At 38.3% G+C, this 25112-nt stretch overlaps 1 protein-coding gene across 1 annotated transcript in view; it reads left to right on the plus strand.

The window, feature by feature from the left end:
• LOC117910091 (probable sphingolipid transporter spinster homolog 2) overlaps positions 1 to 20085 on the plus strand; it is a 48841-nt gene extending 28756 nt beyond the window's left edge. Inside the window, exons 10-16 of the mRNA XM_034824146.1 lie at positions 265 to 362; positions 705 to 781; positions 958 to 1071; positions 4119 to 4238; positions 17329 to 17457; positions 19152 to 19230; positions 19734 to 20085. Of these exons, the coding sequence (XP_034680037.1) occupies positions 265 to 362; positions 705 to 781; positions 958 to 1071; positions 4119 to 4238; positions 17329 to 17457; positions 19152 to 19230; positions 19734 to 19861 (745 nt within the window). The 3' untranslated portion in view covers positions 19862 to 20085. The remainder of the gene's footprint in view (positions 1 to 264; positions 363 to 704; positions 782 to 957; positions 1072 to 4118; positions 4239 to 17328; positions 17458 to 19151; positions 19231 to 19733) is intronic.
• The last annotated feature ends 5027 nt before the right edge of the window (positions 20086 to 25112 follow it).

Below are 25112 nucleotides of genomic sequence, written 5' to 3' on the forward strand. Positions count from 1 at the left end.
AATTATATTAGAGATGGCCCTGATTACAGGCTGAACAATCGGGTGGTCAACTGAACTTCGTTTCACATTTGAACATTCCTAAGAGTGTTGGTTTCGTTTATCTGTTGATGTGCATTTTAATCTGAGGGCTTTCTTCTATCTAATACTTCTTTCCTGCTATAAGTAAAAGTTATTATTGATCAGGGGTTATTTTCTGAAATTTTGTAAGGTAAGTTCCATATTTGAATATGCATCTAATCTTTATCGGACTTTTTTCTATGGCAGGTCAACAATTTCTTCCAATAATGTAAACGAGTTCTCAAGATTTTTTAAAGATATGAAAGTTCTTTTGTGTGATAAGGTGTATGTTGTAAATGTTCTAGGTATTTTTCTCACCCTGCTTTACCTACTTATTTCCATGCTAGTTTCTTTCCTAGAATGACAATCCTATAGAAGGGTCCAATCAAATAGAAAAAAGAGAAAAAAAAAAGGATGCCTTATATGAGGTCCAATTACAATTTCTTATGCTACTGATTGCGTATGCGATTGTTTGTTTCATTTGGTTTAATGTGTTGCCTTGATAATTTAGATATTTGCTAGTTGTTGAAGGTCTCACTCATATTTTCATTTTGGTATATCTAGAATGTCGTGACTTCAGGATTTATGTTGCTTTGCTTCTTCTCCCTTTCATATTAATTCTTTTTACTGTAAATGGCTATTTTCAGGATATGTATCTTATAACTTTGTCATAGGCGCATACTCTTACTGGGGGCCAAAAGCTGGTTATAATATTTATAATATGGTTAGTTCATACCTGTTTTAATGTGTTAATAGTAAATTTATGTTATTCAGTATGTCACATACTCCCTCCTAATTTCACAATACTTGCACATCATAGATGCTGTTTGAAATAAAAACAAAATATTATAAAACACCAAGCAATATAACTGTTATTTGAGGTCAGGTTATTTTGTGCAGAGCAATGCAGATCTGATATTCGGAGGGATTACAATTGTGTGTGGAATATTGGGAACGATAGCGGGAGGTTGTGTTCTGGATTTAATGACTTCTACAATCTCCAATGCTTTTAAGGTAGGCACTCACGTGTGTGTATAGATTTTAAGATTACCTTTATGTTAAGGTTCATGCATCATTTTCTGCTTCATTGCATGCATGATTTTCTAATTTGTCATATTCTGTAATCCAATATCAGCTTATCTATTTAACTGCTAGTCTCTCTCTCTCTTTTTTTTTTTTTGATTGGATCTCTCTCTCTTTCTCTCTCGTTGTTTTCTTATTTATTTTTAATGGTGGCATAACAATAGTTGACATGAAGTAGACATGAAAACTGCTTCAACATCAGGTCCAATACCCTTCTAAATTTGAATATAAAGTCCAATGACATACCTAAATAGGAAGATAGAAGCTTACCCACTTTACACCTAATTAAGGATGCAAGAATCCCCACCTTTGCCTTCTCCTCTGTGAGAGCCCATTGTTTCTTTAAACCATATTTTGATGATAATAAAACAAAGAATTTGTATTTGATCCTTCTTTTGAGTGTGGACAGATGCAATTCACCTTAAAAATGGAAAATTATAATGATATTCAAAGCGGGAACACCTTTGAAGACAAGTGCAGCCTGAGATCAAACTATATTAGGCATCAATAAATGTTTCGTGTTTTGGCATTATGTTTTACATGTTACTAGAATCACGGTGCATATAGTGAGGAGAATACTTGAAAATATGTCCTAGCTTGTCCATAGGCTCAACGTGGCAACATATGTTTAGGCATATTTGCATCAATCTTTTGAAGAAACTTTACCTTCTTACTTGTGAGGAACTTGAGATGAAAAAACCATGGTTAAACTTGTTTTGACAAAGCATTTTTGGCCTCTAGTTGTGTTGGGGTAGATTTAAAATTTGAGTATCAGAGAGGACCTGTGCAAGAGGTCAACCACATGGTCAACTATTTGGGCAAATAAAATCACAAGGTCGTCCTGCTAAGGCCTCTAGAAATGGCTCTGAGGTTCAGTTTTTCTATGTCAGCCCTAAGGTCAAACAGTGGGTTGACCAGTTAGTCAAAAATGCCTCCAATGGTCACCTGAAAATGTAATAAATGCTCCAATTTCTAGTGGATAGTTGACCACTAGGTAGACTGATTCTTCACATTTTCACTCCCAACTGCTTTATTTTGTTTGTAACCCATAAATTCATCTCTTGGGATACATCTATGAAATATCTAACACCCAAAAATATTGTATTCAATACTTGTCCTCATGTTTTTGCAAGTATTTTGCAGATTTGTGTGCCAAACTTGCAAAATTCTTTCTTCTGCAAGAGGTTGCAAGGGTGTGAGAGACATCAAATTGTAACAGTTGATTGGTACCTTGTGAAAACCAAGTGTCAAGATGAACTCAAGTCTTGGTTGGAAGACTTCTGGTGATTAGTTGAGAAATATTAAGGCTTAGAAGAAACTTGATCACGGATGTAGATGGGTTTGCTGGACCATGATAAATTTTTTGTGTTTGATTTCTCTTCCCTCTCTATGTGCTTTCAAGCGATTTACTATTTATTTTCCTGACATTGTTCATCTTGTTTTAATTTTGGAAAAAGTTTAAAGTTGCATTGACACTCAATTCAAACTAACCACCCCCCACCCCACACACTCACCACGTATGGTGATTTCAGTCATTAAGTTGCCTAAAACACTTAGAACAACACGCTACTGGTGTAAGTTTTTCTTTTTCCCAAATTGACCTTTAACCTGGATAAAACTTCAAAGCACAGAAAATGTGCTGTCTACTTTCTCCTCAGAACAATAGAATGCCATCAGCAAACACCAAATTTCATTACCCTGGCTCTCCTTTCTCCTAACAGAGTGGGAGAGGAGGAAAATTAGTATTTAACAAATATTTTGTGAAATGGTCCCTAAAATCGGATTGAATAATGTGCTGATAGAAAATAGGGTGACTTGAAAGAATGATATGAACTTTGTTCAAAGGTGCAGAATTGATGCCAGCTGTCATGTTGTCACATCATCCGAGAGTTCAACAAAATTCAGGTTAGGCCTGGTAAGATGGGCAAGGCAGGATACCAGAAAATGTCTTCTGAGCAAGTTTGGAGTGAGAAGGCTTTGTAGTCTGCAGATTAAGACATCATTAACCATTTTTGTTTCTGAAAAAAAGAAAAAAAAAAAAAAACAATAATAAAGAGCATGATATAGATTGAGTCAAATCTTAACAACTTAACCTTCTAGGAAAATTTGGGATTTATTTGTGGGTTAACTGGTGGTCTTGAGCCTGAGTCCTCCCCCTATGTTGCGATCATAAAATTTGTGATTTGTTTGTCTGCATGTCTATTTCTCCATGGACCAACAATAATAATTGTGAGATCAAAATAACATGATAGTCTAGATAAATACCTGTGAAAGATCTTTGTTACTTGAATTACAGTCTCTAATGTTTGGTAACTTCCTTTTTCTAAGAAACTACTGGAGTTTCTTATTACTCTACCCTTCAGATTCTATATGTAGATGAATACCAGGAAGAACTTGATTAGGAGAAAATAATAGAGACATAGAGAAGCTCAAACCTTCAGGAAAAAGATTGTTGGACTCACTAATAATCGTAATATTTATAGACAAACTTATTAGTGAAAGATATGGATTTCAAACGGAATGAAGAATTATTCCCATTCTGTTTTTAACCAATTTAATTCAAAAAAAAAATTTGAATTTCATGGAATCTTATCTACTTATCCATCCCCTTTTATTTAACCTACATGTGGATGGTGAATTTTAAAAATAACATTTAAATTCTAATAATAATAATAATAGTTGACTATTTCTTTTAGCTTTTTACATTTTAAAGATTCTTTCAGGATTTGGAGGAAGTTTTGATGATTTAATGAAAACATTAAACACGAAATAAATGCATTAAAGGGCAATTAGTTCATGCTCTTCTATGCTTTGTGCACGTTATATTTGAGATTGCCATCAATTTCTAATTTTTTTAGTCATGATTTTAGCATGCTATTATCATTCCGTGTAGTCCTTTTCACATACTTATTCCAGCTTACAAGAATTAAGCATTTTTCCTTTGTATCATTAAAGTCTTTATTTTAACTCTGTTGCAGCTTCTTTCAACAGCAACATTTTTCGGGGCAATATGTTGCTTTAGTGCCTTTTGTTTTAAGAGCCTCTATGGTTTCCTAGCTCTTTTCTCAATTGGTGAATTACTTGTTTTTGCTACTCAGGTAATTTCATTATGAGAATACAAAATTGTTTTTAATTTTAATTTCATTATTCTATATCATATTTGCTGCAATTTCATGCTTAACTTTTGTAGTTTAGTAATATTGGATGCATAACTTAATGAAAAATACATGCTATGACAATCCCTATCATACATTCTCAATAAACTTAAACATGCAATGGAGTTTGTTATGTAAAGCTTTTCCTGTTTGTTGTGAAAGGAAATCAGATATTCTTCTTTTTGTTCTTGCCTTTTGGAACCTCTTGTATACCCCTTGTATGCTTTGAGTCAGCCTTCAGGCACCCTTTTCTCTCTTCATATATATATATATATATATATATATATATATATCTTTTATCTGTGAGTTTACTTATCAAAAAAAAAAAAATACTCTCCTACAAAGGTAGATGTGCTCTTATGCATGGATGTAAATCTCAATAACAAGTCATGCATCTTTTACCATTTGGTAGACAGGATAAGTGGTCCGCATAGGATAGGATAGGATATACATATCCATATATATTATTTGCCGGGGGATATGATATCTCATGCTATATTAGGTTGTCATTAGATAAAAATTGGAGTAGGAAACCTATATCAGACTTGATGTTTGATATATATATATATATATATATATATATATATTTTTTTTTTTTTATAAAAAAAAAACAAGACATATTTCATGTTGGTGTTTCATATTTAGATAGTATATTGTCACGGACTTAGTCGTTCCCTAAGCTCGTGCGGCACTTAGACAAGCTAAGACGCTTGATGTTGCTAAGTCAGCCTTGCTCCTCAATGCTTAGCTTGCTAGGCTAAGACACTCGCGACTCAAAAGCTTTAGAAGCTTGGTAGGCAACTCCTTAAAGAATGAAAGCTCTTATTAGCTCAAGAAAGCCTTTACAAGTGCTTGGATGCTCACTTGCTTGGTGCCTTGGCCAAATGAGGCCCTCACCTATTTATAGGCACCAATGGAACTCTCTGGAACCTTGGAGGGTTCCTTACAACTCAAGACTATTCTAGAATATCCTACATCATTCTAGGTACAAGCCTATATACAAGAGTCTTCTAGAATTCTCTAGAAAGCCCCGGACTCCTCTCGTGTCTTCCACCATGGTGTAGAATTGTGTGGATTCCTCTAGGCTTCTCTAGAACCTTCCACACTCTTCCCACTCTAGGAGTCTCCAGAAGCTTCCTGACCTATATAAGGCCATGGGGAGGCTCATTTGAATCAGCTTGTGACACTCTCCCCCACCTATGCCGCAGACGTCCTCGTCGCGCCTTCTGCCCGGAATCACTCAATTTGCTCCTGGAACTATCATAGGGCGTTTGCTGGCTCCCAGCTAGCCTCCCTCTCCGGTAGTCCCTTCCATTTCACTCAGAATTCCGTAGCAGGAGGTACCCCTCATCTCCTGATGACCCGATCTGCGAAGACGTGTTCTACCTCCTTCATAGGAGGTCACGACCGTTGTAGGTGCCCTCTTAGACAACCCTCGGCTTGGATCATCCTTGTCTCCATGATAGGGTTTCAAGTAGCTTGCGTGGAAGACAGGATGAATCTTCAACCTCGGGGGCAGCTCGACTCTATAGGACACCTTGCCGACCTTCCCAAGTATGGGGAAGGGTCCTTCATACCTCCTCACAAGGCCCTTATGCACCGGCCTTAGGGATTTGAATTGTTGAGGAAGGAGCTTGACAAGCACCATGTCTCCGACCTTGTACTCCGTGTGTCGTCGCTTCTTGTCAGCCCACTTCTTCATTTTCTTAGCGGCCTTGTTCAAGTATGAGCGTGCTATGTCAGCTTGCTCGTGCCACCTTTTGGCGAACTTGAAAGCCGCTGGATTTCTCCCCGTATAGCCAATCGTTAGAGTGTGAGGAGTTAATGGTTGCTGCCCTGTGGCTAGCTCGAATGGGCTCTTATTGGTCGCCTCACTCCTTTGCAGGTTGTATGAGAATTGGGCTATATCTAGCAACTTAGCCCAATCCTTCTGGTTGGCACTCACGAAGTGCCTCAAGTATAGCTCCAATAAAGCGTTCACCCTCTCGGTCTGCCCATCCGTCTGTGGGTGAAAGCTTGTGGAGAAGTGAAGCTCCGAACCCATAAGCTTGAAGAGCTCCGTCCAAAACTTCCCAGTGAAGCGCGGGTCGCGATCGCTGATGATGAACTTAGGCAACCCCCAGTACTTGACTACGTGCTTTAGGAATAGCCTCGCCGTTTCTTCCGCAGTGCAGTCAGTCGGGGCTGCTATGAAGGTTGCATATTTAGAGAACCTGTCCACTACCACTATAATGGAGCCGCTGTCCTCTGACTTGGGTAGTCCGATGATGAAGTCCATGGTGACGCTGTCCCATGGGCGCTCTGCTATCAGTAGTGGCTCCAGCAAGCCTCTAGGTTGTCGTTGCTCCACCTTATCTTGTTGGCACACAAGACAAATCCTCACATAGGCCTCAACTTCATCCCGTATCTGAGGCCAGTAGTAAGCCGACTCGAGTAGTGCCCTAGTGCGTTGTTGCCCAGGGTGCCCAGCCCACTTGGTGTCATGGCACTCTTTTATTAGATTCCGCCTTATGTTCCCCCACTTAGGCACGTAGAGTCGTCTCCCCTTGGTGTAGAGTAGGCTGTCCTCCACCCAGAACCGCTTAGTCTTCCCTTCATGAGCCAGGGCGATGAGACTCTTAGCCACTGGATCATGTTGCAGTCCCTCCCTTAGAAGATTCATTATGTCTCCTTGGGGTTGACTCGTCATGGACGCTAGCTCGGCTTTGCGGCTTAGGGCGTCGGCCACATGATTAGCACTTCTTGGCTTATACTCCAGCGTATAGTCAAACTCAGCCAGGAAGTCTTGCCACCTAGCTTGTTTAGGACTTAGCTTCTTCTGTGTTTGGAAGTAGCTAGTGGCAACATTGTCGGTCTTCACTATGAAGTGAGACCCCAGAAGATAATGCCTCCAAGTGCGCAAGCAATGGACGATGGCAGTCATCTCTTTTTCCTGCACTGTGTAACGCCTCTCCGTGTCGTTTAGCTTGCGACTCTCAAATGCGATCGGGTGTCTTTCTTGCATAAGGACTCCCCCAATAGCGAAGTCTGAGGCATCTGTGTGTACCTCAAAGACCTTGGTGTGGTCGGATAGTGCCAACACTGGCTCCTCAGTCACAGCCTTCTTCAGATCCTCAAAGGCTTCTTGGCACCTTTCGTCCCACTCCCATGCCTTATTCTTCTTAAGAAGATCAGTGAGTGGAGCTGCCTTTGCCGAATAACCCTTGATGAACTGCCGGTAGTAATTAACTAAACCAAGGAAAGATCTGAGTTGAGGTACCTTGGTTGGTGGATCCCATTCCTGGATGGCTTTTACCTTGTTGTTATCCATCATCAGCTTGCCATCCTTGATGCGATGCCCTAGGAAGCTCACCTCTTCCTTAGCAAATGAGCATTTCTCCTTCTTCACGTATAGCTCGTTCTGCCTCAGGATCTTAAAGACCTTCCTCAAGTGTTCTTCATGCTCCTTCAGGGTGTTGCTGTAGATGACTATGTCATCCAAGTACACCACCACGAACTTGTCTAAGTATGGGTGGAAGATTTTGTTCATGAGGGTGTAGAACGTTGCTGGGGCATTGGTGAGTCCGAAAGGCATCACTAAGAACTCGTATGAGCCGTACCTGGTCACACATGTAGTCTTCGGCTCGTCCCCCTCCACTATCCTTACTTGGTAGTAACCCGACCTTAGATCTAGCTTCGCGAAGTACCTTGCCCTACCAAGTTGATCGAACAAGTCAGTGATGAGCGGAATAGGATACTTGTTCTTTACCGTCACCTTGTTGAGTGCCCGGTAGTCTATGCACATCCGTAGGGACCCATCGTGCTTCTTCTGAAATAGAACTGGCGCACCATAGGGAGCCTTGGATGGTTGGATGAACCCTGCGTTTAGCAACTCCTTAAGTTGTCTCTTAGCTCTTCCAACTCAGGCAGTGTCATCCTATATGGCCCCATAGCAGGGGGCTTGGCTCCCGGCTCCAACTCAATCTTGTGATCTTCCTCTCTTCTAGGAAGAAGTCTCTTAGGCAACTCGGGCGGCATCACGTCCTTGAACTCATCAAGGACCCCCTTGATTTCCTTAGGCATGGGTTCTCCCGACCCATCATCCCTTTCTTCCTTCAGGGTGGCGAGGTAGGTCACCTCTTCCCTCTTTAACCCCTTCTTTACTTGCATAGCGGATAGCATAGGGGTCTTGAGCGTACCTTCAGTGACTGTAGGGACCATGCACGACTTCTCCTCCTCTAGGATAGCCATTGAGCGTAGGAAAGGTAGTGGCATGGCCTTGACCTTCTGTAGGAAGTCCATTCCTAGCACCATCTTGAAGTCATCCATGGGTGCCACTGTGAAGTCGATCCTTCCTTCCCATGAGCCGATGTGCATAGTCACTCCGCGAGCTACTCCATGTGATGGCTTGGCAGCTGAATTAATTGCCTTGAGTCATCCTCCTTCCTTGGATGCTTGGAGCTCTAATCTCTTTGCCTCATCCTCCGAGACAAAGTTATGAGTGGCACCTGTGTCCACCAGGGCCTTGGTGGCCTTCCCATTCACAAGGGCCTCCACATACATCAGCCCTTTGCTTTGAGGCGTCTTGGGCATCGGCTTGACCTTAAAGGCATTTAGGAGCTGCAACGATCCCACTTTAGCATCGCCTCCCTGCTCCTTTTCCTCGATCATAGCATTTAGAGCTTTCCTCTTAGGACAGTCCCGTGCCCAGTGTGGACCGTCGCACAGGAAGCAATTGGTCCTGGGCGTGAACTCCTTCCGCCTGTCCTTGCCTTTTCCATCCTTGCCACTAGGGCCTTTGCTTGATCCTTCCTTAGAAGTGTGGCCTTGCGACCTCTTGTCTCCCCCACCTTTAGCCTGGTTACCCTTGGATGGTGGCTTGGGCTTAGAGGAGTCTCCCCTTCTATAATCCACCAAGGACTCGGCTACTGCCATGGCCGTGGCTAGGTCTTGGACACCACGTCTCCTCAACTCTTGCTCGGCCCAACTTTGCAAGTTGTCCATGAAGTTAAACAGTAGCTCCTCCTCAGCCATGTTAGGTATCTCAAGCATAAGAGTAGAGAATTCTTTGACATACTCACGGATCGAGCCCGTGTGCTTGAGACGCTTCAAACTCTTCCTTGCTAGGTAAGCCACGTCTTCGGGATAGAATTGCCTCTTGATTTCTCTCTTAAAGGCATCCCATGTGTCTATGGTGCACGTCCCTCTCTCTATGTCGGCAAACCGTCGACGTCACCGTAGAGTAGCATTATCAGTGAGGTAAAGGGTCGTGGTGCGTACCTTAGTGGCTTCATCCATTAATGCAATGGCCTCAAAGTAACGCTCTATGTGCCACAAGAAATTATCCAGCTCCTTAGCATTCCTCTTGCCACTGAACGTGTGTGGCTTGGGCACCTCCACCCTTGGTGCCTCATGAGTGGCCATGAATCGTGCTGATACCGCAGTCTTGTAGATGGCCAGCTCTTGACGAATCTCTTGGTCTCGGGTCTCCATGCACACAGCCAAGGCCTCCATCCTTGACTCCACACTAGCGAACATGGTCATGACCTTGTCTTGGAAGGACATGAACTCCTTGTGTGACACTGGCTGAACTTGTGAGCCTAGCACCCTCTCGCGAAGGTCTTGGATCTGCTCTCTCAGATCCTTTAATCCCTTCTCTATGCCTTGCTCGATCAAGTCCACCCCTTCCCGGGTGTTCGCCATGGCTAGCTCCACCTTGGCTAGCCTTGCCTCCATGTTGGCTAAGGCGTCACGAGACTTATCCTTCCTACCTCGGCCCCGTGCAGTATGCTCGGTCTCCCTCCCACGGGTTTGCTCACTAGTCTCATCCATGTTGGAGCCCGACATGCTTCCTTTGCTATGCCCACTTCGTAACCGCGCTCTGATACCACTTGTCACGGACTTAGTCGTTCCCTAAGCTCGTGCGGCACTTAGACAAGCCAAGACGCTTGATCTTGCTAAGTCAGCCTTGCTCCCCAATGCTTAGTTTGCTAGGCTAAGACATTCGCGACTCAAAAGCTTTAGAAGCTTGGTAGGCAACCCTTAAAGAATGGAAGCTCTTATTAGCTCAAGAAAGCCTTTACAAGTGCTTGGATGCTCACTTGCTTGGTGCCTTGGCCAAATGGGGCCCTCACCTATTTATAGGCACCAATGGAACTCTCTGGAACCTTGGAGGGTTCCTTACAACTCAAGACTATTCTAGAATGTCCTACATCATTCTAGGTACAAGCCTATATACAAGAGTTTTCTAGAATTCTCTAGAAAGCCCCGGACTCCTCTCGTGCCTTCTACCATGGTGTAGAATTGTGTGGATTCCTCTAGGCTTCTCTAGAACCTTCCACACTCTTCCCACTCTAGGAGTCTCCAGAAGCTTCCTGACCCTATATAAGGCCATGGGGAGGCTCATTTGAATCAGCTTGTGACAATATGCTCCTATTTTGAGTACCTTATGTGTATCATTTTGCAACTTAGTGTCTGTTGAATGACTCTTTATTTTTCCATTAATTATTTCCAATTAAACATTTTAAATTTTATGTAATATAAAAATATATATATATATATGTATTAAATTATTAATATATTAAGTATAAAATTATTCTGCATAAAGTAAAAAAAAAAAAAAAAATTGTACTATGTTAAAACAGGATATATAGTGATAATAAGGAATCCTAGAGATATTAGAAAGGACATTACGAGAGACATTAGGAGTACTAGAAATGTTAGGAATCTTCCTAGTGCAAAAATTACCTAAGCTACTAAGCTATTTTTAACACTCCCCCTCATATTTAGAGGAAATACGAGAACCCAAGATAAGTTATCTCATCCACTAGCCAAATGCAGGAATAGGATTTCTATATGCTATCCCATGTGAAAGTTATTTCTTTTTGTAATCAACCAAGGTATTTCTCAATTCCCTTCAACTTTATTAGAGGAATAATGCTTAGATATATATACAATTGAAAGTCCTAAATTAGGAAGGTATTATCCCTAAGGAAACAACCAAATTATGGTATGTACAGATATATACAGCTAACACTCCCCCTCAAGCTAGAGCATAGATGTTGATCATGCCCAGCTTGTTACAAAAGTACTCAACTCGAGTTCCATTTAAAGCTTTTGTAAAAATGTCCCCAAGTTGCTCTCCAGTCTTCACATAGCCAATAGAGACTAGATTTTCCTCAATCTTTTCACGAATGAAGTGACAATCGATCTCAATGTGTTTAGTTCTTTCATGATAGACTGGGTTTGCAGCAATATGAAGAGCAGCTTGATTGTCACACCAAAGCTTTGCTGGCATTGTGCACTTCATTCCCACTTCACATAAGAGTTGATGTATCCATATGATTTCACAAGTAGCCTGTGCCATGGCCCTATACTCAGATTCTGCACTCGAACGGGATTCAACACTCTGCTTCTTACTTCTCCAAGCCACTAGATTCCCACCAAAGAACACACAATAACCTGTAGTGGATCTTCTATCAAACTTAGAACCTGCCCAATCCGCATCAGAAAAACACTCAATGCGAGTGTGTCCCTGACTACTATATAGTATGCCTAGACCAAGAGCCTTCTTTAGATAGCACAAAATCTACTCTAAAGCCGCCCAATGCTTTATTGTAGGCGCAGATGTGAACTGACTAACAACACTTACTGCATATGCAATATCTGGTCGCGTCATGGTGAGATAATTCAGTTTCCCAACCACTCTCCGATACCTCTCAGGGTTGTGGAAGGGATCTCCATCATCTGGCATAAGTTGTACATTAGGAACCATCGGGGTAGTACATGGTTTTGCTTCTATCTTACCAGTCTCTTTAAGCAGATCAAGCACATACTTCCTCTGTGATAAGAACATCCCTTTCTTGCTCCTTGATACTTCTATTCCCAGGAAATACTTCAGTTCACCTAAGTCCTTTGTATGGAACTTGGAATGCATGAATGCCTTAAGATCAGAGATTCCTGCATGATCATTTTCTGTAATAAGTATATCATCGACATAGACCACAAGAAGTATGATACTAGCAGCTGATTTCTTGTAGAAAACGGAATGATCTTTCTTGCTCTTGTTCATGCCAAACGCTTAAATCTCCTTACTGAATTTTCCAAACCAAGCACGGGGACTTTGCTTCAATCCGTAGAGAGCTTTTTTCAGACAACAAACCCTTCCCATACTCCCCCTGAGCAACAAACCCAGGAGGTTGCTCCAGATAGACTTCTTCTTCTAGATCACCATGAAGAAAAACATTCTTGATGTCTAACTGATGTATCATCCACTGTTGGGAAGCAGCAATAGAAATAAATAGTCGAACGGAATTTAGTTTGGCAACTGGAGAGAAAGTATCAGAATAGTCTACTCCATATGTCTGAGCATATCCTCGAGCTACAAACCTGGCTTTCAGTCGTGCCACAGAGCCATCAGGATTAACTTTTACCACAAAGACCCACTTGCAGCCAACAACTTTCTTTCCTTGAGGCAAATCAACAAGTTTCCATATATGATTATCCTCCAATGCACAGATTTCTTCAAGCATGGCATTCTTCCAACCAGGATGATTCAGGGCCTCTGTAACAGTTTTAGGTATTGAAATTGAATCTATAGAGGCTACAAGAACACTTGAGGAAGATGACAGGTGATCATAAGACACAAAGTTAGCAATGGAATAGATAGATTTGCAGTGTTGTTTACCTTTTCGAAGGCTAATAGGAAGGTCGAGATCACTGGAAGGATCAGATGACGAAGGAGCTGGTGCAGGACATGTATCTGGGGTCACTGGGCGCCGAGAGTACACCTGTACAATGGGTGGTTTGACTGGAGCAGGAGGAATATTAACAACAGGACCCAAATGAGCAAGAGACGCATCAGAATCAACCACACTTGATTGCCTAACAGTTGGTCTTGAATTAACCACTTGATACACAAGCCATTCTTCATCCTCCTCCTCACTTGTAGAACTTGTGGGTGAAGAGAAAAAGGATGTGTCTTCTGAGAACACAACATCCGTTGATACTAGATACTTATTGAGATCAGGTGAGAAACATCTATAGCCCTTTTGCAGTCTTGAGTACCCCAAGAAAACACACTTTAACGCCTTAGGATTAAGTTTAGTAATAAAAGGCCTTGTATCTCTAACATAGCATGTACATCCAAAAATTCTTGGTTCCAGTGAAAAAAGTGATTTATGTGGATGTAGTACTTTGTACGGAATATCACTTTTAAGCACTACAGTGGGCATACGGTTGATCAGAAAGCAAGCTATGGAAACTGCATCAGCCCAAAATTGTTTCGGAACCTTCATCTGGAACATGAGTGCACGAGCCGTCTCAAGTAAATGCCTATTTTTCCTTTCAGCAACCCCATTTTGAGAAGGAGTATCAACACAAGATGTTTGATGAAGAATCCCATTGTGACTCATGTAGTTCTGAAATGAGTTAGATACATATTCTTTTCCATTATCGCTTCTTAATATTTTCACAGACACATCATATTAGGTTTTAATCTCAGCAGAGAAGGCACAAAAATGGGAAAATATTTCCGAACGATTCTTCATAAAATAAATCCAAGTCATTCGAGAAAAATCATCCACAAAGGTAACAAAATATCGAAACCCAGTTTTAGAAGTAACAGGACACGGACCCCAAACATCAGAATGTACTAACTCAAACAAAGACTCAGCCCGTTTATTAATCCTTGGGCTTAAAGAACTACGATGATGCTTCGCAAAATGACACGACTCACAATCTAATGAAGGTAAATTATCAAACTGAGGACATAATTTCTTCAACACCGGTAGAGAAGGATGTCATAACCGACAATGAGCTTTAACAGGAGAGGCAGTACTGACACACGCAACTGGTCGAGGTACCCACTCGTCAAGAATATAGAGCCCATCAGATACATGTCCTTTACCAAATGTCCGTTTCGTCATAAGATCCTAAAACACACAATGATCAGGGAAAAATGAGACACTACAATTCAGATTTTTGGTAAGTTTACTGACAAAGATTAGGTTAAAGGCTAAATTTGGTAAGTTTAACACAGAAGATAACGTAATAGAAGATGTTGGTTTCACAATCCCAGACCCTTTAATCTCATAGGTAGAACCATCAGCAACAGTAACAGGAGGAGCAGAATGTATTCTGAAGGTAGAGAAAGTTTTATGATTACCTGTCATATGATCTGTGGCACCTGAATCAATTATCCATTTGTTTGAGGAGGAGACAAGACATGTTTTACCTGACTCTGCCAGAGCACTAATAGGAGTAGATGCTTTCAGTGCGTCTTGATACTGTGAATATTTAGCAAACTCTTCTGTTGTCATTGTGACGATCTTGTCTGAGGAGTCTGAAAATGTAGCAGTATCAGATGTAGCAACATTGGCAGTTTGAATTCTCCGATTTCGATTCTGCAATTTCCTGCAGTTCTTCTTGGTATGGCCAGCCTCATGACAGTAAAAACACACAATAGTACTGGAATCATTGCCACGATTTTCAAATGCCCTGTTTCCTCCTTTGTTATTCACCCTTCTTGCATTTTTTGTATTTCCTCCTTTTGCAGCAAGAACATTGGTGTGCTGAGAAGACGGGACATTCTCAGTTCGTAGAACTCTACTGAAAACTTCTTGAAGGGAACCAATGTCAGAACCAGAAAGAATCTGAGATTTTGCAGTCTCAAACTTTGATGGGAGACCGGATAAGAAACTCATAACAGCCATCTGTTCCCGTTGAGCCTGTTGTACTCTAACATCCGGACTGAAAGACATAAGTGCATTCAATTCCTCATATACCTTCTTGAAGTCCATAAAATATGCAGTGAGGGATTTAGCTCCCTTCTCAGGACAATGAAAGGCATTCCATACATCATACATCCGAGATACATTTCCTTTTCCAGAGTACAGAAAATCAAGATAATCCATTAGCTCTTTAACAAATTCACAATGACTCAACAGACCAACGATATCACTATTAATAGATTTTTTCATCTGCAGAAATAACCGTGCATCATCTTGCATCCAAAGTTTTCTAGTGTGATCATTAGGAGGTTCCTTAGTCAAGTGGTCATCTTTAGCAACACTTCTCAGATAAATTTTGATAGTCTTGCTCCATTCAATATAATTAGACCCATTTAATTTGTGTTTAGTTATTTTTGACACAATAGGCACTATATCAGCAACAAAATTCTTATTCTCTTCCATGACAATAAAATTCAATCTCCAACATAATCAGCCCAGACCAAAAATTACAATTTACCATAGCAAGAAGAAAGAGACAAGTACCTCTCTTATAAGAAGGTGTCAAAAGCGTCAAAGGGTCAAAAGCGTGCGTCAAACACTTGACTCCCTCTCTTTCTCACCCTGAAAGTTGTGAGGGAAAATGGATTGTTGTTGTGGCGACCAAGATGGGCGAAGAAACTCAGATCGGTCCGGTTTCTAAGAGGAGCAGTTCAACTGGATCGGCTCCGGCGTTGGAGCTCGGCAACACGAGCCGGAGACAGAGGTCTCGTCAGGGCTGCTGACAAACGTGGGTCGTGTGTCGGGCCCGAAAAGCAGCAATAAAAGGCGCTCCTCTGGGCAGTGGAGGTCGGGGCCTTCAATGATCTCGGAAGACGACGTCGCTTCAGCAGCGGAGAGAAGGCGTGAGAGGGTGGCGGGATCTGAGAAGAAGGCGTCTCAGGAAGGTGAATCGAGGGGCAGGGTTTGCCGGACTAGCGACAGCGATTCCGCAGTCGTCGATGAGTCTTTGCGATCCCTCGATCGACTTCTAGATTTGTTCGGCGAAGGGGTCGTCCCAAGGGCAGACTCTCACAGTCCAAGAACGAGATCACCCTGGCCGGAAAACAGGATTGCGTCGCCAATGGAACTGGTCGGAGGTCAAAAGAAGCTGCTACGCTCCTCCACGCGCCGGCGCGTGAGTTGACGCGTCCTGCTTCTCAGTCCGGACGCGTGAGCTTCACACGTTCAGCTTCAGGTCACCGGACTTCGGGTACCGGCCGATCTTGACACCTCACTTCCCCCTTTGAAGGCAGTGACACTACCAGGTCACTTTTATTCTGTGACCCAAGAACAAACCCAGAATTTGAGCCAATGGCTCTGATACCATGTAATCAACTAAGGTATTTCTCAATTCCCTTCAACTTTATTAGAGGAATAATGCTTAGATATATATACAATTGAGAGTCCTAAATTAGGAAGGTATTATCCCTAAGGAAACAACCAAATTATGGTATGTACAGATATATACAGCTAACACTTTTCATTCTCCCCATTATGTTTCCTTCTCTGTTACTTTGTTTTGATATTCTCCTTATGCACATTTATGGACTGCCATCAATCCTTTAGGAATAGCTCCCTTTTAATATCTTTCAAAATTTTTGAAACTTCTTCCAGAAAAAGAATTTGGGGGGGGGGGGTTGTGGAACGAAGCAAAATCATTCAAATGATAATAAGAACACTGCTTTTCCTTCTTTTTTTCTTTTAAGTAAATAAATAAACACATATGCATGATACACATGTGCTATATATTTATATACATAACCGTAACATTGATCAGTAGGTGTTTTCTTTAATGCATGACATACTTCAAAGTCACTTCGCTGTTGTCATTATTGTATCTTAGTTGCAATGCATGATGAAATTGGATCATATCAGAGGTTGCTCCGGTGGTATATGCAGGTTAATGAAGTCTACCTTGTGGCTTGATATGGTGATATCTAGTTATTTGTTTTTTATCTTTCCACTGTTCAGCATCTGTTAGATAATTGGTCATAAAAATGATTAATAATACTGCACTGTTCAACATATTTTAATTGCCTGAGGAGACATTGACTACAATATCCTAGGGATGCCGGATGAAAGTATTTATTTATTAATCATGTTTCTTTATGAAAGGTACTATATTTACTCGGTCAATACACTTTTTGTTGACAGGCTCAAGAATATTGTATTGCTACGAAATAAACCAGTTGCTTATGCTGTACTGATGTTATTATAGCACAAATAAGTATCTGCATAGGTCAGTATTCAGGATATTCACTTACATTCAATGTTTATTGTCGCAGGGTCCTGTCAATTATGTATGCCTCCATTGTGTGAAACCAAGTTTGCGTCCGCTATCAATGGCTATGTCTACTGTTTCAATTCACATTTTTGGTGATGTTCCTTCATCACCACTTGTTGGGGTTCTCCAGGTTTGCCTTTCCCTTTCCCTTTCTGTCAGCTAGATAATCCTACTAATGTTTCTAGTTTCCCGCATCATTTATGTAAAGAAAACAGTTCTAGCTTAGAGTCAATGGCATCAGTCATTACTGAAACTCAACAGGAATGATCATCAAAATCAATGAAGACTGAGCTATAGAAGAAATAGTGCAAGATGAGCTTAGTAAATCTCACAATTTATCAACAATGGAAACCAAATTTCAAAGATATCAATTATAATCATTTGAATTCTAACCTAACTACAGGACAGACTATATATTCTATAGTGATTTTATGTATTTCTAGGGTTTGAAGGAGAAGGAGAAAACTACTATTCCGAAAGACAAAAATACTGAAAAGATTGCTATACTCGTGAAGGGATAAACTTGCATTTTTCTCCTCTAACTCTATCACTAGTCGAATCTCTCTAAACTTTTAGGTTTTTAACCTTGAAAGTAAAATCTTGCTCCTAATAAAAATAGACCATGGAACTAATAAACAGGGGAAAGGATGCTTTTGCTCCTAATACTACAAATAGAAGTGGATAAAATTTTTTTATCACGCCTTAATCAAAGTCTCTAACAATGAAGCCTTGATGATTCTAAGTGAGAATACAGGCCCATTGAAGCTCAATTGTGACATATGGAGTAAATTTTTAACAGCTTGGTTTGATTTTGATGAAACCATAATCCATTTCTATGCAACGTCATGTGCACTAAACAAGGTCATGGATTACACTTACTGCAACTATATTGTCACATTATGAGTTTACATAAATTATGTCCCATGGAGCAATACTTTGCATCTAATCTAAACTTAGCAACCAGGTTCCAAGTTACAACCAACCATAGTGTATTTATTGGATATTGATTAGTGATTCATGACTACCTGCATAATTGGCAATTTCAAAATGCCTAAAACTTTCAAGTATCATGGGCCAAATACAAAATTCACCAGCCAGGTCAGGACTTGAGAGTTGAGATATCTAAAGAGCCTATTAGCTGCATGATGATTTTTTTATCCCAGTTGAATGTATAATTAACATACAACACTCACTGCATATGCATTCTTAAAACTTGATATAGAATAAATACATGATTGATTAGTCCCAGAATTAGATGGGTTCAGTACCAAGTAGATTTGTTTGAGAATGACTACAATATATTTACTAGGTTTGATGAATAGAGAGGAAGAAAGAAGAAAGGTCAATACCACTAATAAAAGGAAGGAAAATACATGAGGAACTACTTTATTCCAATGTCTTTGTAAAGTGGAAAAATAAAGCATTGTAACAGAAAGCTCAATACTGCTAATAAAAGGTAATGTGCATTTATGTCCCTTTCAACTCTAAAACCATGTGGACATGTAAAGTGAGCCTTTCAAGTGTGCATGTGCAGTTTGTGGGAAATTGTTTGAAAATACCCCTCTGGTGTGATAAAATGGATCTTAGGACTCGGTTATGTGCCTGCTTAATGTAGCTCAAACTAGACACAAACGGTAGATATTGCCACTTAGTGATTCTTTATATCTGTTTATCTATTTTAGTCATTCATTTAACATATTTGGGGGAAATTCTCAGCTAATAGAGTTTACAGTTTCCTGTTCATGACTTTGTTCCCAACTGGATTGCTTTACGATTACACATGTTCAGATATGACATTAAAAGGGTTTTATTTTGATCCCACAGGATAGTGTTAACAACTGGAGAGAGACTGCTCTTATTCTAACATCTATACTATTTCTAGCAGCTGGAATATGGTTCATAGGTAAGTTCTTATCAATTACTTTAAGCATTCTTGTGAAGAACCATCTAAGTTAATACTTGCTCAATAGACGACATCTTTGTGGGGATAAGAGATGCATCTGGGCAACCATGCGGTCAATCCATTTAAATTAGTGGATGATGCTGAAACTGACATGCTGACAAAACACAGATGTACAATGATATAGCAAAATGGGTGGAGCTAGTCCTTAATGATGGTCCTTTTAGGTGTGTGCTCCTCTGGGTGGATTATTTACTCTGAACCCTAAAGCTGGACTGCTGTTACCTACCTCACCCTCGACCCATTCCTGGAAAAGGGGTGAGGAGTATAATGATTCTTATATCAAAAATCCTTTTTATGGCCACCCATTTGTCTATCAGCTTATCATCTATACAGTATAGACGATCTAATAACTTGTAACTGGAAAAAGATGCAACCATTTGGGACAAGTTTCCAACTTGAAGAAAACTGGGTATGAAATCTTATAACCTGGTTCACTCTTGCAGGGATCTTTTTGCATGGCGTGGACAGATTTAACGAAGAGAGTGAGCATCATGCCACCAGAATTGACAAGTCAAACACAACTCCCTTGTTAGAAGATAAAACAGCAGATACTGCAGAAGCTTCTGCCTAACCATAGATCCTTGCCTAGATTAAACAAGTTATTAAATCATCTGCAGGGGCTAACACTAATTTCAAGTACATTCCTGGATGATGATTTCCTTATTTGTAAATACTGCTCCTAGTGATTAGAATGTATTTATATTGTTAATAAAAAAATTTTGCTATTTAAGAAGCCATGTGAATGATGTTTTTCCCTGATGGCTGACAACATTCTTTGTAGAGTTTGGGTTATCATTTCTGCCATCAATTTTTAAGAAAAAGAAGTAATGGTCATAATCTTAGAGCATGTATTGTTATCAGTTTAAATGAGAGCTTCTCATTTCATACGTTTCTATTCCACTCTCTCCTCTTCATAACTTGTCATTGTGGCTTCTGTTTTTGCTACACAATTTCTAAGATTTACAACTCCAAAGAAAAATACTTTGGCTTTAATAGTTACTAGAATTTTTTATGAAAAGAGAAATACTAAAAAGAATGAATATTTTGTGCAATAATATTATTTACTTCCTTTGTACAAGAGCCACTATTCTTGATTCATGGAACTACAATGAGTTGAATCATCCCTTAGATAATCCTCATTTAGGTGAAAACCATTATCTCTATTGAAAAGCCCATATGGGATTTTATGCAAGTTGAAAGGGTTGAAATTCTGTTGAATTTGGATGGAGACCTCTATTAAAGGTGGATGATGCTAGGACAACTACTAGTGAACTTAATCCTAAAAATGAATAGGATAAAACTTGATAATGAAAGCAATGAAGCATATGTCAAGACTTTCTATAGCATTTTTAATGGTATGAGTTATGACGAGTTTCATGAGATAACATGTAAACATGCTAAAGAGGCTTAAGATATTTTACTTGTCATGGATGCAGCCATTTTGACTATGAAGTTATCTAAAATCTATTTGCTAATCGTTTAAGTGAAGAAGATAAAAACTTTTCTAACTTCTATATTGGATTGAGTGATATAGTTAATTAAGTTTTAAACTATGTGAAAGATCATGAAATCGAAGGTAGTTAATAAATCCTCAAATTTCTTCTTAAGATATCTAAACCTAAAAGAGTAGAGCAAAGACAAGTCACCCAATATATATTAACATATATATACACAACTCAAATCAAGAAGCAAAATCAACTAAACTAACATCAAGGTGATCTAAAATACACTAAGCATGCAAAAGGATCAAAATTGGACAATGGGTATGCAATTATAAAATAAATCCAAATAAAATAGTAAAAGTAGAGATATGATACAAAGGAAGACTAGGTTAACATGTACAAAATGTCTATATTACCAAGGGCCAAAGAAGGTCAATAGCATGCAAAAGAAGATTGAATTAACAAGTTTATAAATATATACATAAGTTGGACAACACATAGGTACTTAAAAAATAAATCCGAATAAAATAGTTGGAGATGAGATAAAAAAAGTAAAAAAAAATTACTTGACATCCTCGGAGTGTCTATAATACAATCTTAAAGCCCAAAGTGCCTAATATTGCATAAATTATCCTAGATTTAACCAAACATATCCATCACTCACAAATAGGGTTGAACAACACATCATACAAAAGTGGATTTATTTAACAAGACTTGAAGTGAAATAAAATCAAACAAAAAATTATACAACATATTTAAAACCTAAAACACATGAAAAATTTATACAGTACCTAAATATGCACCAATCATCCCAAATTTCAAAAACTATTTCATTACTCCATGTCAACATAGTGAACATTTCAAGATGAAATTATTTTTCAAGCTTGGAAAATGATTTTAAAATAAAACCAAAGCCCAAAACCTTATTTAAGAAGTATAGTATATGAAAAATATCAAAAGCAATTAAAAACCATCGACCTAATAAAAATATTGTAGGGGTAAAAATTAAGGCAAAATCTAAACATTTGGAAAATCATTTTATTCCACAAGCTTGGAAAAAGCTTTTTAATGAAACAAAAATTATTTCATACATTTATGAAGTCTAAAAAATTATCCAAGCCTCAAAAATATTTTAGGACAAGTGAAAAGTCAAAATTTAGAAAAATTATTTTAAGGGTAAAAAACAAGGCAACTGAGTGATTTTTGAAAATCAAAGAATGTGGGTCCTTCTAATGCCCAAATTAATTTTCATGGATCAATCTACATCCCCAACCCTCTAATGATCATGGAAAGAAGCTCATGAGAGGTGGAGGTTATCCAATTTAATTAATATTTGTGAGATTTATCCATGTTTCTAAAATCAAGAAAATATAAAAATCACTAATTTGAAAAATGAGTGATTTAGGTCAAAGAAAAGAACCATGGATTAGTCCACAAGACATTCAATCATTCTCAAAACTCAAATAAGTAAGAAATTGAGCTCATAAGAGGCATGTAGGGCCAAATTAGTACTCACACATAGAAAAGAGTGTTGAATTCACAAAAAAAAATTCTCATAAATGAGGATATTCTCATATGAAATTATGCATTATGTACCAATGATCATGTTAGCCATTATTAACCATAAAAACAACCATAATCTCATGTCCCAGATGAGGATAAGCAAACCGCCATGCTTTGTCATACCTTAGAATCAGAATCATGTCACTATTCGACCATTATTGGTTCTGCTACTACTAATCTTTAGAGGTAAGGAAAACGAAAACCCTTATACACATACAAAGGATGTGGAAGAAATATGTTCAACTTTCTAAGAAGCTAATGTGTCGTTAGAAGTTTTGCACATGAAACTCTTCTCCTTTGACATTGAAAGACAAAGCCAAGTCTAGGTTGAACAGCCTAAGGGCTCATAATATTAGAAATTGAAATGAACTACAATCAACTTTCCTTAAGAAGTTCCTCCCATCTTATAAGATTAGTTCATTGAAGAAGGAAATCTAAATTCTAGAACCCTAGAAGATGAGAAGTTCTATGCTTGTTTCCGAAGATATATGGAGATGGTCAGAGCCTACCTTCACCATGGCATGTCTCTCAAGATGAAACAACTTCATAGGACAATGTTTGGGGGAGAATTTATGAGCAAAAATCTAGATGAAGCCTTATGATTTTTAGGTTATGTGGCTAAGGTATCTAAAAGATGGGAAGACTTGATAATCAAAGAGCAACTAAGAGACAAGGGTGTAAATGAGAGAGTAAGTGGAGTTTACACTTTGTTAAATGGTTTAGATTTTGAAGTCTATCATCACACCCCAAGACTTGCTTCAGGGGCGTAATGGTCATTTCACGCCTCAAGTTCGAAGACTCAAAGTGGAAACGACAAATATTCCTCTTTTACTCTAAATTCTTGTTTAGAGCAGTAGAACAAAATTCTATAATCTTCAAATCTCAACTTTAAAACTAATACATCAATTAAAGTGTTATTATCCAAACAACTTCAAATTAAACAATTCAAACAGTCATTAAATTCTAACTTTTAAACTCTAACTTTTAAACAATATCCAAAAGAATAAAGTTTAAACCAAAAGTCCTAATAATGCCAAAATATTATCATAATTATCACTTCTTGCCTGAATTGAGAGTACCTGAAAAATTATCGACGAAGAGGAATGAACTCAAAACCTAATAAGGAATATTAATACAATTTCATGGATAAAAAATTTTCAATTATGATTGCAAATAGGAGATATGATGTATAATTTTTTGCATAAATTTTTTTGAGTTTAAACATGCATTAACATTCAAAACTTCCTAACAAAACATTTTCATATTTATATCAAAACAATTTCATATCAAATCAAAATCAAATACATTCAAAATATCTTACTCTAGTTGTTAGATATCAAATGGCGCCTAATTACATGGGACTAAAGACAAATGGGTGGTTAGCCTCAAACTTGTTCCTTTTAAGGTGGACAAAATCAAACACTACTAATACTAATAACCTTTAATCAAACCCTTATAGGTTGTTGGGGTCCAAAGTAATTACATTCCCTACCAAGAAATATAAAAGTCAACTATTATATCTTATTGATAAGGGCCGAAAAGTTAACTATTATATCACATTGATTATGGCCAAAATGTTAACTATTATATCTTATTGACTAGGGTAAAACAAACCAAAGTCAAATACTTTGTTTCATTTATTCAAACTTTTAAAAAGATAACATTCACCCAATGGAATAAGGTTAATTAAAAGGATTAATAATGTTGGAGATACATTTGAAAATTCAATTTACAATCCACACATCATAAATGGGTAGAAGCAGATGATAACACTTCATTTAAGAAATTACATTTATAAAGACAACTATGTATGACATTTAAATTAAGTTGGAACTTACTTTACCCTCTAAGGTCTATTTATGACATAGATCATGCTACAACCATTGACGAATAACTAAGAACATCAAATTTCATTCAATTTTTCAAAATTTGAATACATTAAGTGTTGTTGTAATCTATTATACTACTAGTGTAATTATGTTGTAAGTGTGATGCATATTTATCGTATCCACTATTTATGATAAAATAGGTACTCTTAGTGATGTCTATTTTTATCCATTGACATTCTTAGAAGCACGTCAAGCTAGTGTATTTGTACATTATTATACAACAGCAATGTTAACTCTCAATAAGTTTCTAAATTTTTATGCATTTAGACAAATAATTATCTTGTAGTTCTTTGGAAGGAAATAAATTTATATCTTATACAAATTTATGAAATTCACGAAGAAACATGAACTACTAAACATATATTGTTTAGACTTAGAAAGAGTCCAACAAAATATTCACCACATTGTGAAATTACATTTTGAGCCATGTACTAGTAATAATTGATTGCAAACATTATCTTAGGACTTTTAGGTTTTGTTTTCTTGTTTTCTTATCATGTAAGTTAAAAGTTTTTTACTTCTTTATTCAAATAAAACATTTAAAAATTAATCTTAATTTTAAATTAAATGATATGAAAACATCTTAACTTTATTTTGAAAACAAATATAAATGTGCCTATAGGTTCTTTGTTCAAATCTTTTAAACTTTAATTTAAAGAGAAAATGAATGTCATCCATGTAGTAATACATATTCCATCCAATGCATCCTAAACATCATGCATAATAGCCTAATTAGGTATGGGGTGGGTGATATATTTCTAGCAAGGTAAATAAGGCTATACATAAATTTAGACTTGAATTTGGCTAGTAATCAAATTACATAGCTTTAAGGATGAAAAAATAATAATTAAAAACACTATAAGGGGGAAAAGAAGAATGATTGCATGGAAAAAGTCAAAATGTCTACTTGAAGCAAAAAACCTTAACA

The sequence above is a fragment of the Vitis riparia genome, unplaced genomic scaffold (assembly GCF_004353265.1).
Source record: "Vitis riparia cultivar Riparia Gloire de Montpellier isolate 1030 unplaced genomic scaffold, EGFV_Vit.rip_1.0 scaffold586_pilon_pilon, whole genome shotgun sequence".
NCBI classification, from domain to species: domain Eukaryota; kingdom Viridiplantae; phylum Streptophyta; class Magnoliopsida; order Vitales; family Vitaceae; genus Vitis; species Vitis riparia.